The 14,284-nt window shown below is 38.0% G+C and overlaps 1 protein-coding gene across 14 annotated transcripts in view; it reads left to right on the forward strand.

The window, feature by feature from the left end:
- LOC127004359 (ephrin type-A receptor 4-A-like) overlaps positions 1 to 7,582 on the forward strand; it is a 57,341-nt gene extending 49,759 nt beyond the window's left edge. For all 14 annotated transcript variants that reach the window (XM_050871962.1, XM_050871967.1, XM_050871966.1 and 11 more), the window contains 2 exons: positions 1,325 to 1,491; positions 5,007 to 7,582. In XM_050871962.1, coding sequence (XP_050727919.1) covers positions 1,325 to 1,491; positions 5,007 to 5,274 — 435 coding nt within the window. In that variant the 3' untranslated portion in view covers positions 5,275 to 7,582. The remainder of the gene's footprint in view (positions 1 to 1,324; positions 1,492 to 5,006) is intronic.
- The last annotated feature ends 6,702 nt before the right edge of the window (positions 7,583 to 14,284 follow it).

Below are 14,284 nucleotides of genomic sequence, written 5' to 3' on the forward strand. Positions count from 1 at the left end.
ATTACTGTCTTTATTGAAGCAGTATTCATCATTAGTAATTTTGTAATTGTGAACTTATTGAAATCTTTATCAATTCATAATCATATTTGCCATCAGTGTCAATTTTTTGGGGTGTAAGGTTCATGGAGTAACACCTTGTCAGGGTGAACAAGTTGGTGTGCTGCAGTGATCTAGTAGGGCCATAGTAGACATGTGCAACAATACTATTATAGTCTATTGGTAGTAGCCTCACAAAGAGCACTCCTTCAGCCACTATGCCATAAGCCAGCAGTGGGGGTTACTAGCTAAGCCAGCAGTGTAGGGAATCCTGAAATTTACCCCCAGGGGGAAATTTCCCCCAGGTTGGAAAATGCTGCTCTAGAGTCCAGGTTGATGGGTGGGGTTCAGGACACCATGTGGGTAGTCTTAGGCCGCTCAGTGGTGACTGAAAAATCCCAGGTGGTAGCAGCGGATTTGAACCCGCATCATCCATGACTCAGCGAACGTGGGACCGGCACACTAACCACTCAGCCACCGCCATTGGCTACGTTCAAATTAAATGAAAGATTCAAACTAGAGATAATTCAAGTGGCTGCCCCAGCATTGACATAACAATGAGGGCGTTGGCAAGTTTTATGAATATTTATAATCAGTTATGAACAGAGGGCCTGCTCATTCTGTGATTATGGACAATATTCATGCTTGAGTAGAAAAAAAGTTGCTGAAAAAAATACTGTGGAAAATCATGGTGTAGACTGTCCAAACGGAAAAGGACTTTGCAGAAAATTATTCCTTGAAGATTATGAATACATTCTTTGACAAAAAAGGATGCATGACAAAACTGGATGTGGAAATGAGATTGACTATCTTGACAAACTGGCAGATCATAAAGAAAAATGTAAACAGTAGTGAGTCAGACTTTCTTCTCTTACCAACACCTTCCCTCTTCAGGAAGACATACTGCAAAGTCCCATCTTCAGCACCATTTACATAAATTGAATTAACAAAATAGCCAATCCCACCTGGAAAAACTGTGTAGATTTTCTTCATAAGTATGGAGGTAACTCATCATCTGCAAGGAATAATGATAATTTTTTCAGCATACTTCTGTAGCTTCATCATTAGTAATCTTGTCACCATTGAAGGTGTTCTGTGCATCATGCTCAGAATTTTTTTAACTTTTTTACAAACCATTATTTTCTACTTTCATGGTGATAATGTACATTGATTTTAAGGAGAACATTAGCAACGGAATAATTGTTTACATATTAACTATTGTTAGTTTTAGATACACTGTTTTACAATTTTAAAATTTAGCCAATAGTAACAAGTGAATTCCTTGCAGGGTTATCGCTTGCCAGCCCCAATGGAGTGCCCTGAAGCAATTTACCAACTGATGTTAGACTGCTGGCAGAAGGAGCGCAACCATCGTCCAAACTTTGCCTCCATTGTACGAACCCTTGACAGACTGATCCGAACCCCAGAGGCACTTAACAAAGTGGCCCAAAACAGGTAATTTCCATTGATATCTAAGGCACCCAGCCATGACTGCTGGATTAAAATGTAATCAGGGTTCTACTAGAAAGAAATATGTAAATTTTTTACTTAGTAATCCCAGCCATAGTATAAATATCTTTCATCAGTGTTCCTTGTTAATAAGTAGATCCCTGATTAAACTATTTGTATGATCTCAACTCTCTGAAAGAGGAGTGTGTGGACTTTGTTGATTCAGTAGTTTTTCACATTTGGTTTTGTGCTTCAGGTTGATAAGATATGACCAGTCATGCTACCTTGTAAAACAGGAAACAATGTGACTAATTAGACAGTAATATTACATTGCCTCTAGCCACTTAAATGATATATAAGTAAATAAAGACATCATATATGCACATATGTACAGTTGTCTCATAAACACTAAATGGATGCACATTTCAATAATTAATGAGCTCCAATGAAATCCTTATTGAGTTTTCTTTTGTATTCAAATTAGTATGGAAGAATGTAAAGAATATTGTGTAGCATTTAGCGATGAAGTAACATAGTAACACATACAAGCCTTGATACAAAAATAATGCTCATAATATTATTCAAACTATTGAATCAGTCCCTATTCCACATATAACTTCCCTCCTTTTGTGTGCGAGGTGTGTACCTGTGAGCTGGTGGTGCTGGCATGGCTGTACATGTTGCAAGACTGACTGGCTGATGAAGAACAGTAGTACTCATTCTGATATTCACTATACAGTACAACTCTCTTAGTGTATTTGATTGCTCTCCAGCATTTTTGTTGGATTAGAGGGATAATCTGTAGACTAATTTTCTTGATTCATAAGCATATGTTTTCAAGGATCAAATATAATTTTTATTGAATGGCATACATGTTAGCAATAGTTAAAGTGGAAAGGTACCAGGTGACAAAAACCACAAGTCATGCGTCACTTTATATATGGCATATTGTAGAACTTCTTGTAAGCTTCTTTAACTTGTCCTTAGTATGACAAGCAGTCATTAATTACCTTGCCATCATAGCAGACCTATGGTTTAAAACAACTTGTTTTCACTCTTATCAATGCCTTTCCATAATGTTATTCTCAACTTTCTCCGAAATAGTAAATTCTTCTTAGTAATATATTTTCTTGTGCCTATATCATTTAATCACATCATCTCAGTACTTTTGCATAGTTTACACTGCAACTCGGTTTTAAGGTAACTGCCATCAATGTTATTTTCAAGTGAACGTTCCTCATAAAATCCAGGCAAAGGAATTAAATTTAGACACGGAATTGATGTATTCATAGACTTGGGATTGATTCAGTATTTCAAAGAAGCATAGGAATGTGTGTGTGTGTGTGTGTGTGTGTGTGTCAGGAGGGGGGGTAGGATTAGAGAAGGGTACAGTACATATATGTGCATTTAGGGATTAAAATATCATGAATCAGTTTCTCTCCATCAATGATCTTACTCTGATAAACTATGCAGTGTGCATGAATGACCTTGAAAAAAGTGGAGGAAGAGTCCCAACAAACTGTTCTAAATCTTTGGTCAGTTGCTTTTAGTGCTGGCTTCAGGCTTTGTTTGACTGCATGTCTTGCTTAGAAGAAACGGAAGTCTTACACAGAATGCCTGTTTTCAATGTGTTTCACAGCCTTGTACTATTTTGAGACTTTCTTATGACTCTGGAAGAATAGAAGAAAGGGAAAAAACTTTATTAAAGTTATATACATATAATTGAGACTTCTTTAGGTTGCCAGCAAACATGTTTCAGTTATTGGCAAAATGGATTGCATACATAGGGTGTGTTATGCTTTTCTATGGTTTCCTGCTTTCCTTTTACACACATATTGAGTTTGAACAGAACTCCTGCTTATGATGAACTACCAGTTCATCATGTCTTACTTTTCTCATACAATGATATCTCAGACTGTCTTCTTGAATTCATTGCTTATCATGGTTCCAGATTTTTACTCACATTTCTTAAGTAGCTCCAAATGGACTTTAACACTGTTGGTTTGTAAATAAGATATACAGAAAGAACTTTAGCTGTTGCTTGCATATTTTTGTAAAAGATATTTAAAAGATGTCATGTCCAGTTTTATTTTTATATTAAAATACATTCTCTTTGGTTGACATTATGAACAAAATGGAATTTTCACATTTTCATGACTTAAAGTTACTGTATCATCATGGTATAAACTGAAAGTTTGCAACAGGAAAAGTGTAAGTGATGCAGCAGCTTTAGCCCATGACCATGGAAGACTTCTGGTGAAATAATGGGCCATCACTCATAGCCTCTCGCACCCTCACTATCCCCAGAGCCAGTTGGAAGGATACCTTCCTTTTTCTGCATTTATCTCTACTTCTCTTTTTTCTCATCATATTTATTCATCATCCTTAATATTCATTTTATGTACAAAATCAGTCTGAAATTGAAGAGTTTGTACTCTTTAAGACTTTAAGATGATATCAAAATTATTTTTCAACTTCTCTGTTGCTTCTGGTATTGTCTGTTTTCATTATCAGAAACTAAGACTGTTTTTTGTGGCTTATAATGAAGTTCATTTACTACACTTAAGTACAAACACTATCACTCTAATTCTCGATCAGTATGCTTTATTCTCTCTCTTAAGAGATTAATTTGACATGGTTAACAACTCCATTTCCTACACTCTTAATCATCTCCCCTCTAAATATGTAGCTTGACCTTTCTGTTCATTCCTCATTTTCTTCTCTGTATGAGTATTTTTAAGTTCTCTCTTCCCTGATAAGTTCCTCAATGTTCCACCCTTACTTCACCTCCACTCTGGCAGTTGATCTCCCGGTTCTTTTTGACTTTCATCCTTACTCCTTCTGGCCTGGTGTGCTAGTGTGGCTGACAGTGGTGTCTCCTATGGTCTCTCCCCAGGCGACCGGCCCCCCAAAACCCCTACTATGCACCCGTCCTCATCCGACCCCAGTGGGTCAACTTTAACCAGGCAGCCTAAATAACGCCGTCATGGCTGACTTACCTGTCACCTGGTGGAGGTTTAAGGTAATAATTTGAGGTGTCGAGGCAGACATCACTGCTTAAAATATAATTCCTCTAACCTGTGGCACCAGAGTATTGACCTTTGCGTTTGTAATGTGTCATTCACTTTGAGGAAATTGTATGACCTACACTTTTATGATTGCAGTTGACTAGGTATACCTGGTAGCTCAAAATCTTCCTTTTCTTCCCCTGCATGGCATACCATCCTTTGCTTCTGTACAGTTTGCCTTTCTCAAGCATGATCAGCCTTTAGTGTATCATCTTGTGCCTGTGCTTCCTTGTGTTGGCAGTGGAGCAGCAGGGTAGTCTGGCCAACTACTCTTGTCTACACTGAAACATGGGATTGCCTAAGGCAGAATGATTTCTAATCTAATAATTTCCCCAGGTCATTTGTTCTAAAATATTTCTGTTTCTTGGTAAAAGTTATCCATAAACAATTTTTATAATTTGTTTTAATGTTTTTTCTTTGACTAGGCATATACTAACTTTATATCATTGCCAGGTGTACAACAGCTCTGGGTCTGGACTCAGTGGACATGACTCAGCTTACCTCGGTGGAGGACTGGCTTGCTTCCCTCAAAATGAGTCGCTACGTAGACAACTTCCAGCGAACAGGCCTTACTGACTTGGAGGCTGTAGCCCGACTCACCCAGCATGATCTGACTCAGCTGGGGATCACTTTAGTTGGTCATCAGAAGAAACTCTTGCAAAGCATACACACCTTGCGCACACAACTGGCCGTCAACATGTCTGAGGGCTTCCTTGTATAGTGCCGCTGCTCTAATCATTCCGTCACTTGGTAGTCAGGTGGGCAAATAAATCGGTCCAGAGTGAATGTGATATCCAGTGGTGAGAAAAATTGGACCTGAGGGCCTTTACCATTATATGAAAATGTGATAGTGATTGAGAGAAAGACAAAGAAAGACACATTAAGCAGGGTAGAATACAAAACATTCAATTGCTTATCGAAAGTGTCCATCAAGAGATAGATGCTTTCGTGTTCATCACATGAAGCTCAAGAATACCCTGTGCTATATCCACTGAAGGGGAACTGTTTCGTGAGCAGAAAATGACTGTTTAATATGTTGTAAGTGCCCCCATGCTCTCATTCATGTGATAATGCCATGGCCATTGATGTGTTGAACACAAAACTGTGGTGTGCATGTGTGTGTGTTCTAGGGACAGAACAAACAGCTGTGATCAGCTTGCAAGTTCATGTCATTGAGGGTTCATAAGCTTGCCTGTCACTTCCGTGCATTGTACACTGCTCCTAAGGTATGACCTTAGTGTAATTGTTGATATTCCATTTGCTGCCAGACCTTATTCAGCCAAAGTCTAGTATTGGTGTTGTCCTTTCTACCCTTTGATGAACTCTCAGAGACTGTTTCCCATTTAAGCTTCTGCCAGCATCTCACTTTCTTCTGAGGGATTATAAGTTGCCTGTTTGTGGTGAACTATGTGGTGTGGTAATACACACTAATAAGTGAAAGACTGTTTCAGTGAGCACAGAGTAGTAAAAGAAAGAAAACCTGTGCCAGGAAACTAAGCTTCAAAAAGCAGCTTATTAGGGGGATTCTTTCAATCCTTGGGAACCTGCAATGACTTTGGAGATGATAAAAAATGCCAAGAGACGAGAGAAACTCCCTCCTGACGCACATATCAATCTCTTATCCCATCATGTGAACATCCGGCCATTCCCCACTCCCTTTCCTCCCTCCCTCCTGCAGGGCCCAACTGCTGTAGTTACACTGCCTTGTTGTTACCCAAGTCAGATATTGCAGTGCTGGTCAATGGGTGGGTGTAACTATGGAATCAATTAGAAGCTGAAATGCTATTACGTGTGACTTGTTAAGAAACATAATACTTCAGAAGGAAAAGGTGAAGAATCACCTATTTTTCACCACCATTTTAAAACCCTCTGCTTGGTTCAAATTTAACATATTATACACTCTACCATTCACTAACACAGCAACATTTCCTGTGACTAATTACATTGTCTGTGTCTGTCCAGTCATCCCATGGTGTCCTGCACTGTCCCAGTTTTGCACAGGTTTACTAATTCTTTTTACAGTTTAATCTTATTTTTGTAACATATTGAGTACAATAGAATCTCCCGAGGTAAAACAATCACTAAGCTTGTTATAAGTTACACAGTATCTTGTCATTATTTCATCACACTGAGGTGAAAAGATATATGTATAAAACCCTCACCTATATTTTATTTTGTGCACAGTGAAGGCAAAATGTTTTGATATTGCTGTGTGTGCAACAATTGAAACCCAGCAGAGAATGCCATCCATCATAGTAGCCTCACAAGTATTGGAGATAATCATGGCCAATTTTTATACTGCACATTATGGGTATAAAAACTCAGATGTTACATTATTTTATATATAATTCCTACACATTTTATATTTCTATTTTAAAAGATCCAAATGTATATTCATAGCCATGATTGTCTCCTACATTGTGTGATTGATACTGCAAAGTTTAGTTTCATCTTTAGTATGTTGGAGAATATGCTCTTTAGAGTCATGTGCATTCAGTCCGCCCCAATCTCTTTTGTCATTTGTGAAGTGTGTGTTTAACTGTTATGTTCTTTACATCAAAATTTAATCATTCAGATATTTATAGTTCATGATTTTTTTTCATTTTCACTTACCATTGAAGGAGACTGAAAATGAAACTTAAGGAAACTGTTTTATAGGAGTGCATTGTTGGTCGCACACCAAGGAGGTGTACTGTCATGGCAAGAGTTACTCATCAGATCTATCAGTTTATTGACATTTTGTTGCCAGGTGTGGAACCACTGAATAATTCCAAACCAATCCACTTCTTCAGTTGGACTGACAAGCAAAAGGTGCAGACCAAAATGAAGGATGGAGCTTGAGAGAGATAGATGAACCCTGGTGGGGAACCTTGCCCATTATTGGCATGGGTAAGCCCTAAAGGTAGATATCACAGAGAGGAAATTTAACAACATAAAAAAAGTTTATAAATATTACAAGGTTAACATGTTAATTGAATTTGATGAAGCCCATTTTTTATATAAAAAATCAAGTTAAAATGTAAACACCAGTGATACATTTGAAGGCAGGGAACCATTTCCCCTTAAACAGTGCACATGGAGGAAATTGGTGATTGGTGGTTCCCCAGTGTATGGAAAGGGTTAGCTACAGTAGCTGAAATATAAGTTGTCTTTGAAATATTGGTCTGGATACACCTGTGGTATATGTTTCCTCAGGTTGGCATGTTAACCTCATTTCAACATTAGTATTTCAGTGATGCTCTTGTTGGGTGTATGGGTGAATATAGTTTGTGTAGAAAATAAAGCAGAGCATGGCTCTGCAGCCATGACTGTGAAGCTCTCCCCATTTACCTCCCAGTCAGTAAGGACTGAGGAAGAGAACAAGAATTACCACCAGTGTTCTTGCGCTCAGTCCAACTTTACTATTCTTTTATACTTGCAATGAACTGGTCAGTCTGATTGAAGAATCTACTCTTACCATGTGTGTGTGTGTGTGTGTGTGTGTGATATATATATATATATATATATATATATATATATATATATATATATATATATATATATATATATATATATATATATATATATATATATATATATATATATATATATATATATATATATATATATATATATATATATATATATATATATATATATATATATATATATATATCTATGGGTGTGTGGGTGTGTGTGTGTGTGTGTGTGTGTAAGTCTGTGTCTCAGTCCAGTTGTACTCTATTGGATTTTTTTTAAGTTAATGATATTTGAAAAATTAAAATCAATCACAGCAATATATATACATATATAAATATATAAATATAAATGTTGTAGAATTACATAAATGGCAAACTTGGTGGCAGTTTATAAGATTAGTCCCTTAAAAGCACTGTTAGATTTGCATTATATTTTGATAGAAATTTGAATCTTTTTAGGAAAATGCCGGGGACCCAGAAACTGTGAAACTAAAGGCTCTGATCAGGAGAGGTTCTATTGTATTATTGTGACTCCCTTCAGCTTCATTTAGTCGAAATGATACTCATATGTATCCTTTGATGTATGTAATTACAGTGTATTATAATTTAAAGAGAATATTTTTAGTCTTTTATAAGTTGTGTACCAAGTGCATGTTTGTGTCTCCTTTGTAACGCTGTTAGCAAAACCTGTGTTTTTTGGAAACGTGTGATGACTAGATAATCAAAATTTTGTAGAATTTATTTAGCAGTAGGAATTTCTACATGAAAAGCACCAAGCAATACAACTCATTGAGATAAGAAATGTTTCAGTTGCTATGTTGTTACTGAAGAGTGATGAGTAACAATCAAAACATCCCTGACTGTGTAGGTAGGTATTTTCATACGTCACTTCATAATAAGGAAAGAATCTTAGAATGTAAGTCCCAAAGAAGGAGGAAGGAAGGAGTGAGTATTCCTATGGAAGTTCCGTGTGTGATAATTTGGATTCTTGTATTTTGGAAAGGGGAGGGAGACAATGTGGCAAAGTGGTCCACATCCTATGTGCCAGAGTGGGCCACTGGTCTTCACATTCCAAACCCTCTCAGTTAAGGTTTTTTGTCAGGGTGATTGCCACTAGAATTGTTCCTATTAAGATGTAATTCAGCTTGCATAAAGTTTTAGCCAATCATTTCAAGTAGCATACACAAAGTGGTCTTGGATTTGCAGTTTTGAGTTGCCTGCATCTTTCAACAGTATTTGTAGATGTTTGCTTTTAGTCATTTGGTTACAGGAACTATTTTGTTTTGATGATGCCTCAGGGCGACCACTTTCACTGCCTCATTGACAGTTCCAATAATCAAGCAATCGTCCAGGGCAGCTTGGTGGGAGCATTGGGACTTTTTGGAGGAAGGCTGCCAAAGAGGAAGACAAAGTACTATGCATGATACTGAAAGGTTATTTGTTATTTCTGTATTATAATGTATGGATCACTGATTATGCTAAGATGCAAAGCTATTTTTGTCATGGTATGGTGTGTTCAGTTAAAAAAGTGACTTGGTCACCATTGACACTTGAATCCTTCCCCTTGGCAAGTCCAAATGCTATCACAGCTGTTGTTTTGCTTTGTGGCAAACTCCCTGACAGACCTCAAGAGACGTGTCTTATTTTCTTACTGATGTAGTCTCACAATTACTTTGTGTGTCTTCTATTATCATAACTATCATAATCAGTGGCATATTCTCTGGCAACATCCACTGATGTCTGGGAAACAACAACTGAAAAGGCTGTTTACGGTATATTCAGCTGGACAATTATATTCAATACACATACATACTCTTCGCAACCTTGGTGTAAACTCTTGAGAAGGCAGATTAAATTTTCATATTTGTGCTACTAAAGATTATAGAAAAGGCTTTTGGAGTAGAATTTCAGTCGTTCTCTTTTGTTTACTTATCAAGAAAGTCACAAAGAAATCTGCAAATGCCTTGAGCACGGAGGACAGCATAGCCTAATTGTTTTATATGATTTTATTTATTGAGCTGAAGCATTGCTAGAAGAGCGTATGTTGTGTACTATAATGTTGTATAAAGTTTGTAAAATAGTCAAGAAATATTTTATATTTTTAGTTGATAAGGTATGAGATCTCCAATTTTGAACTCTTAATTGTTTGAATATGGAATGTGATTTGTCTTTAGTTTGCTATTGAAATGGAGGTGCCAGTTTGTGCACCAGCGCAGTGAAGCAAGGGAACTTTGGGGGATTAGATGTAAGTGAAATTAGGTACTCAATTCCAAAGTTACTTGTAACACTCATCCCTGGCTCTGCCCCCTTAGGTCCAATGTAGCTATTTTTGTACATATGATTCTACATTTTCTTATTCTCATATCTTCATCAATATTGTAATTGTATCCTGTACTTTACTTTCCTTCTTATATTATATGTCTGAGGAATTTAGATCTTGTACAAGAAAAAAAATATTGTTGAGCTTTCTTTGCTAATACTCACTTTTTTATATAAACATTATAGCATCTTTGTTTTTATTATACTGTTTTAATTTGAAATTAGTTGAGATCACAACATTATTAAGTCCAATACTATGTCAGTTCTGCCAACCTGAGTGAATGCAGTACAGCAGTGGTTATATTTTTTCCAAGCTTCATATAGTAACAATTATTCTAATTGCATTAGATGATGTCCTATGACTCTGCTCAAGCTGACAGGTTGACATGACTCGTAGTGATCCCAATGCAACAGCTGTAAATTGTAGCTTTTTCCTAGTCATATCAATTATCCCTCCCTCCAGTCACAGATAGTTGAAGGTCAGCTACACACTGGTTTGATGCCTTTTGATGAAAATGTCATAGCTGCTGATCATGGCAGATGAAACAAAGCTCTTCATTCATGAGGCTAAGACTACCACCTGTTTTGTAAGTGCACTGAGCCAGTGAATGTACTCAGTCTTACAAGAGGTGATGGTCATCCTTCCTGAACCTACTAATGGCAGAGAACCAGTTAGCTAACCTACATGAGGAACAAAAGCCCCAAGGACTTCCTGTACCAACGTAGAATTATTTATCTGGTGATGCATTATTAAAAGTGATTGGTGGAAATGGCTTGTGATTATTAACTGGAGTCCTGCAGCTTTTTGTTCCTGACTGCTGCGACAAATTCTGCTGACATATTTGTATTTTGTTCATTCCTAACCTTCAAAGCAGTTGTATGTGCAAGTTCTTTGTGTTCAAGAAACAATAAAGTTTGACAGAAATACAATGGGGGGTTATGTTTTATACCCCCCACACATACCATTCCCTAGCCCACTGAAGTCATGGGGTACTGCAGGGCTGCAGAATCCTTGGGGCTGTGGGTTATTGCCCAGTGCTGGAGCAGAGACCTTCCCAGACTCTCATCAGTGGGTGGTTTTTCTGACAACTTTTAGAGCAATGGTTCTTAACCTTTTTACTACCATGCCCCCTCTAAGAATTGGTCCTTCCCTCCACGCCCCCCATGAATCTATGAATAAAATTTCCTCCCAGATTTTAAAGAAAAGAAAAATTGTGTTTTGAGTCTTTTTATTTAGTAGTCATTAGTGAGATACTTGACATTGCTGCTTAGCTACTAGATCTTGAATGCATGGTTGAATGGCATCGAGTTACACACCCCTTCAACGTTCAGCCCATTTCTATACTTGATCTTGACAGCAACGAGTCTGGAAAATGCAGCCTCACAAAGAAACATGTATCAGAACATAGCTAGAATCCAAAGAGCCAGCCTTTTTTTTTTTTTTTTTTTTTGTTTTTTAAGATTGCTCCCTCCCTATAGAGAAGGAGCACAGGCCTTGGCCAATGGCGGCCCGTACCAGGGTGCCGATAGATCGACTCTATCAGCCGAGTGAGCCGACCATAGACTAGCCAACCAAGTCAGTCTGTCGACAAGGACTGGCATGTCTCAAAAGCCTGATGTGAGATCAGAGAGTAAACAGGAAGGTACCCAGAATGTCTCAAGATCCAGCCTTCCTCATCTGTAAAGTTGAACTTTAACTCAAGAAACTCCTCTTGCACTTCATCCAAAACTTCAGCTACACACTGAAATTGGTTCCTGATGAATTTCCAGGCTTCACACTTCTCATCTGTATCTGGGAAGTATCTGATGAATTTTTTTTTCAAGTCAGTTAGATGAGTGATTATTTAATTGTTTCTTTAACTCAGAATCAAGGTTACCGTGATCGAGAGCAGAATCCGCACTTGCCCACCTCTGGGAATGAGTTGGAACAGACAGTAGAATATACAAGTATCTAGGGGTGTGGATGGATGTGAATGGATGCGATAGGGCGAAGAATGAGAAGATAAGTATGACGAACCAGTGGGTAGGCTGTTTGGGGAGTGCAGCGAGGATGAGAGCAAGCATGATGTCATCCGTGAGGTTTGGAAGAGTGGCTGTCTGTATTTGGAATGGATGTGGTGACATGGGACGACAGTGAGATAGAGAAACTGGAAGTGGGGCAGAATAGGGTAGCAAGAATGGCACTGAATGCACCAAGGTTTGCAGCAGTAGAGGCTCTTAGGGGTGACATGGGATGGAGCACTTTTAGGGAAAGACTAGTAAAGGTAACCTTGAGATATAAAGTGAGACTGGAGCGAATGAAGGATGCAAGATTAGCACGAAAAGTATATACCTGTGGAATATAAGGGATGGGAAATGGGCGAATAAATGTAGGAGAATGATAGACAGGAATGTTATGCACACACACACACACACACACACACACACTATTGCTGCAATAAATGTTCTGTGCGATTCCAAGGTATTGTGAAGATAAGTCACCAATGATTATAATTCAATAACATTTGATTTAATTTAAATACTTATTGTTGATTAAAAAAATAATACAGTAAAATACTAAGGCCATGTAAACGTGTTTCATTTTGCTTGAGGGTCAAAATAGCTAGGTTTAGAGAATACTGTAGGAAAATGTCTTCAACATATTATAATGACATTGGTACGCATGAAAATGAAGACTGTGCAACCTTATATATAGGCTATTAAATAAAGATGTACTTATAACCCAACCTAGAGGAGTTTCTAGCTGAAGAGCCTTCACATGAGCAAATAGTAACCGAACCTATCACCGCTGAAATAGTAATATTTCCCCACATTTTAAAATCTCATAAACGAGTAATAATAATGGAAACGGTTACCAGAGTGATGATTAGCAAATACAATATAAACAAATAATGTGTTAACTTTTAAAGTGAGTTGGGTGTGATTCTAGAGTTTTACCAAGACAGATATGGCTCAACAAAAGCTTGCTTCTGTTCATTAAACTCTTGTAACACGTCCAGTCTATTAGACTGTGGCCTTGATAAGTGTGAAATATCCATTGTGAGTCTGTAATAACAGCTAGAGCCCTGTGGGAGAGATCACATCCAATAGTTTTGGCCATAAGGGCCACAGCTTCTCTCATAAGCTTCGATGTTTGGACCTGAGGTGAACGATTGTTTCAGTCCTTGTAGCTGTGCCTCTCTCACAATGATTTCCAGTTTTCCATAGACAGTACAAAGGGAGGGCGGTTATGACAGTGTGTGTGTCTTGCTGTCATAACCGATGGTTTCCTCCCAAGACGACTGACTGTTAGCACACCTCTGTCTGTCTTCTCAGCGGCCTTGCAGTTAAATTATACACTTTGTATCCCCTCTGTGGCATGTTGCTACAGCCGAAGGCTAGGCAGCAAGGCATTGTTACATTAAAAAGCAGCCGAATCCGCTTCCAAAATAGGTAAAATTATGTTTTTATTACCTCAGTTCAAAGTCGGCGCGGTGCTCGAAGGGCCAAAAATGGCGCCCAGCAGCCTTACACACGGGGCGCCTTTGTCGGGACTCTCTCTATGAAGGGACGGGAGAAATCTCAGGCCATCTGTGACATCAGGATCAAGATCATGGCCATTAGCGTGCCGATACGAAGGCCTGACTCTCCAACGGGTCACCTGTACAGCAAGAGCAAGAGCAAGAGAGCGGATTTTGATTGATTGATAGTTTATTGTTGCAGGTAAACAACAAGGGAGAAGGGAGGAACTTGTTTAACACCTTGACAAACAAATATCATAGGAAGGGAGAATGTTTTTTTTTCTATAAAAAAGTAATATATAATAAACATAGAGTGATATGGCAATAATAATAGTATAATTTCCTGATATAATTGAATTATTCGTAGATGGAAAAAATACATAGAACGTGAGATCAAGTGATGCTTCCCGTCGAATAATGATTGATTGATTGATTGATAATTTATTGTTGCAGG

Source organism: Eriocheir sinensis, chromosome 28 (assembly GCF_024679095.1).
Source record: "Eriocheir sinensis breed Jianghai 21 chromosome 28, ASM2467909v1, whole genome shotgun sequence".
NCBI lineage: Eukaryota > Metazoa > Arthropoda > Malacostraca > Decapoda > Varunidae > Eriocheir > Eriocheir sinensis.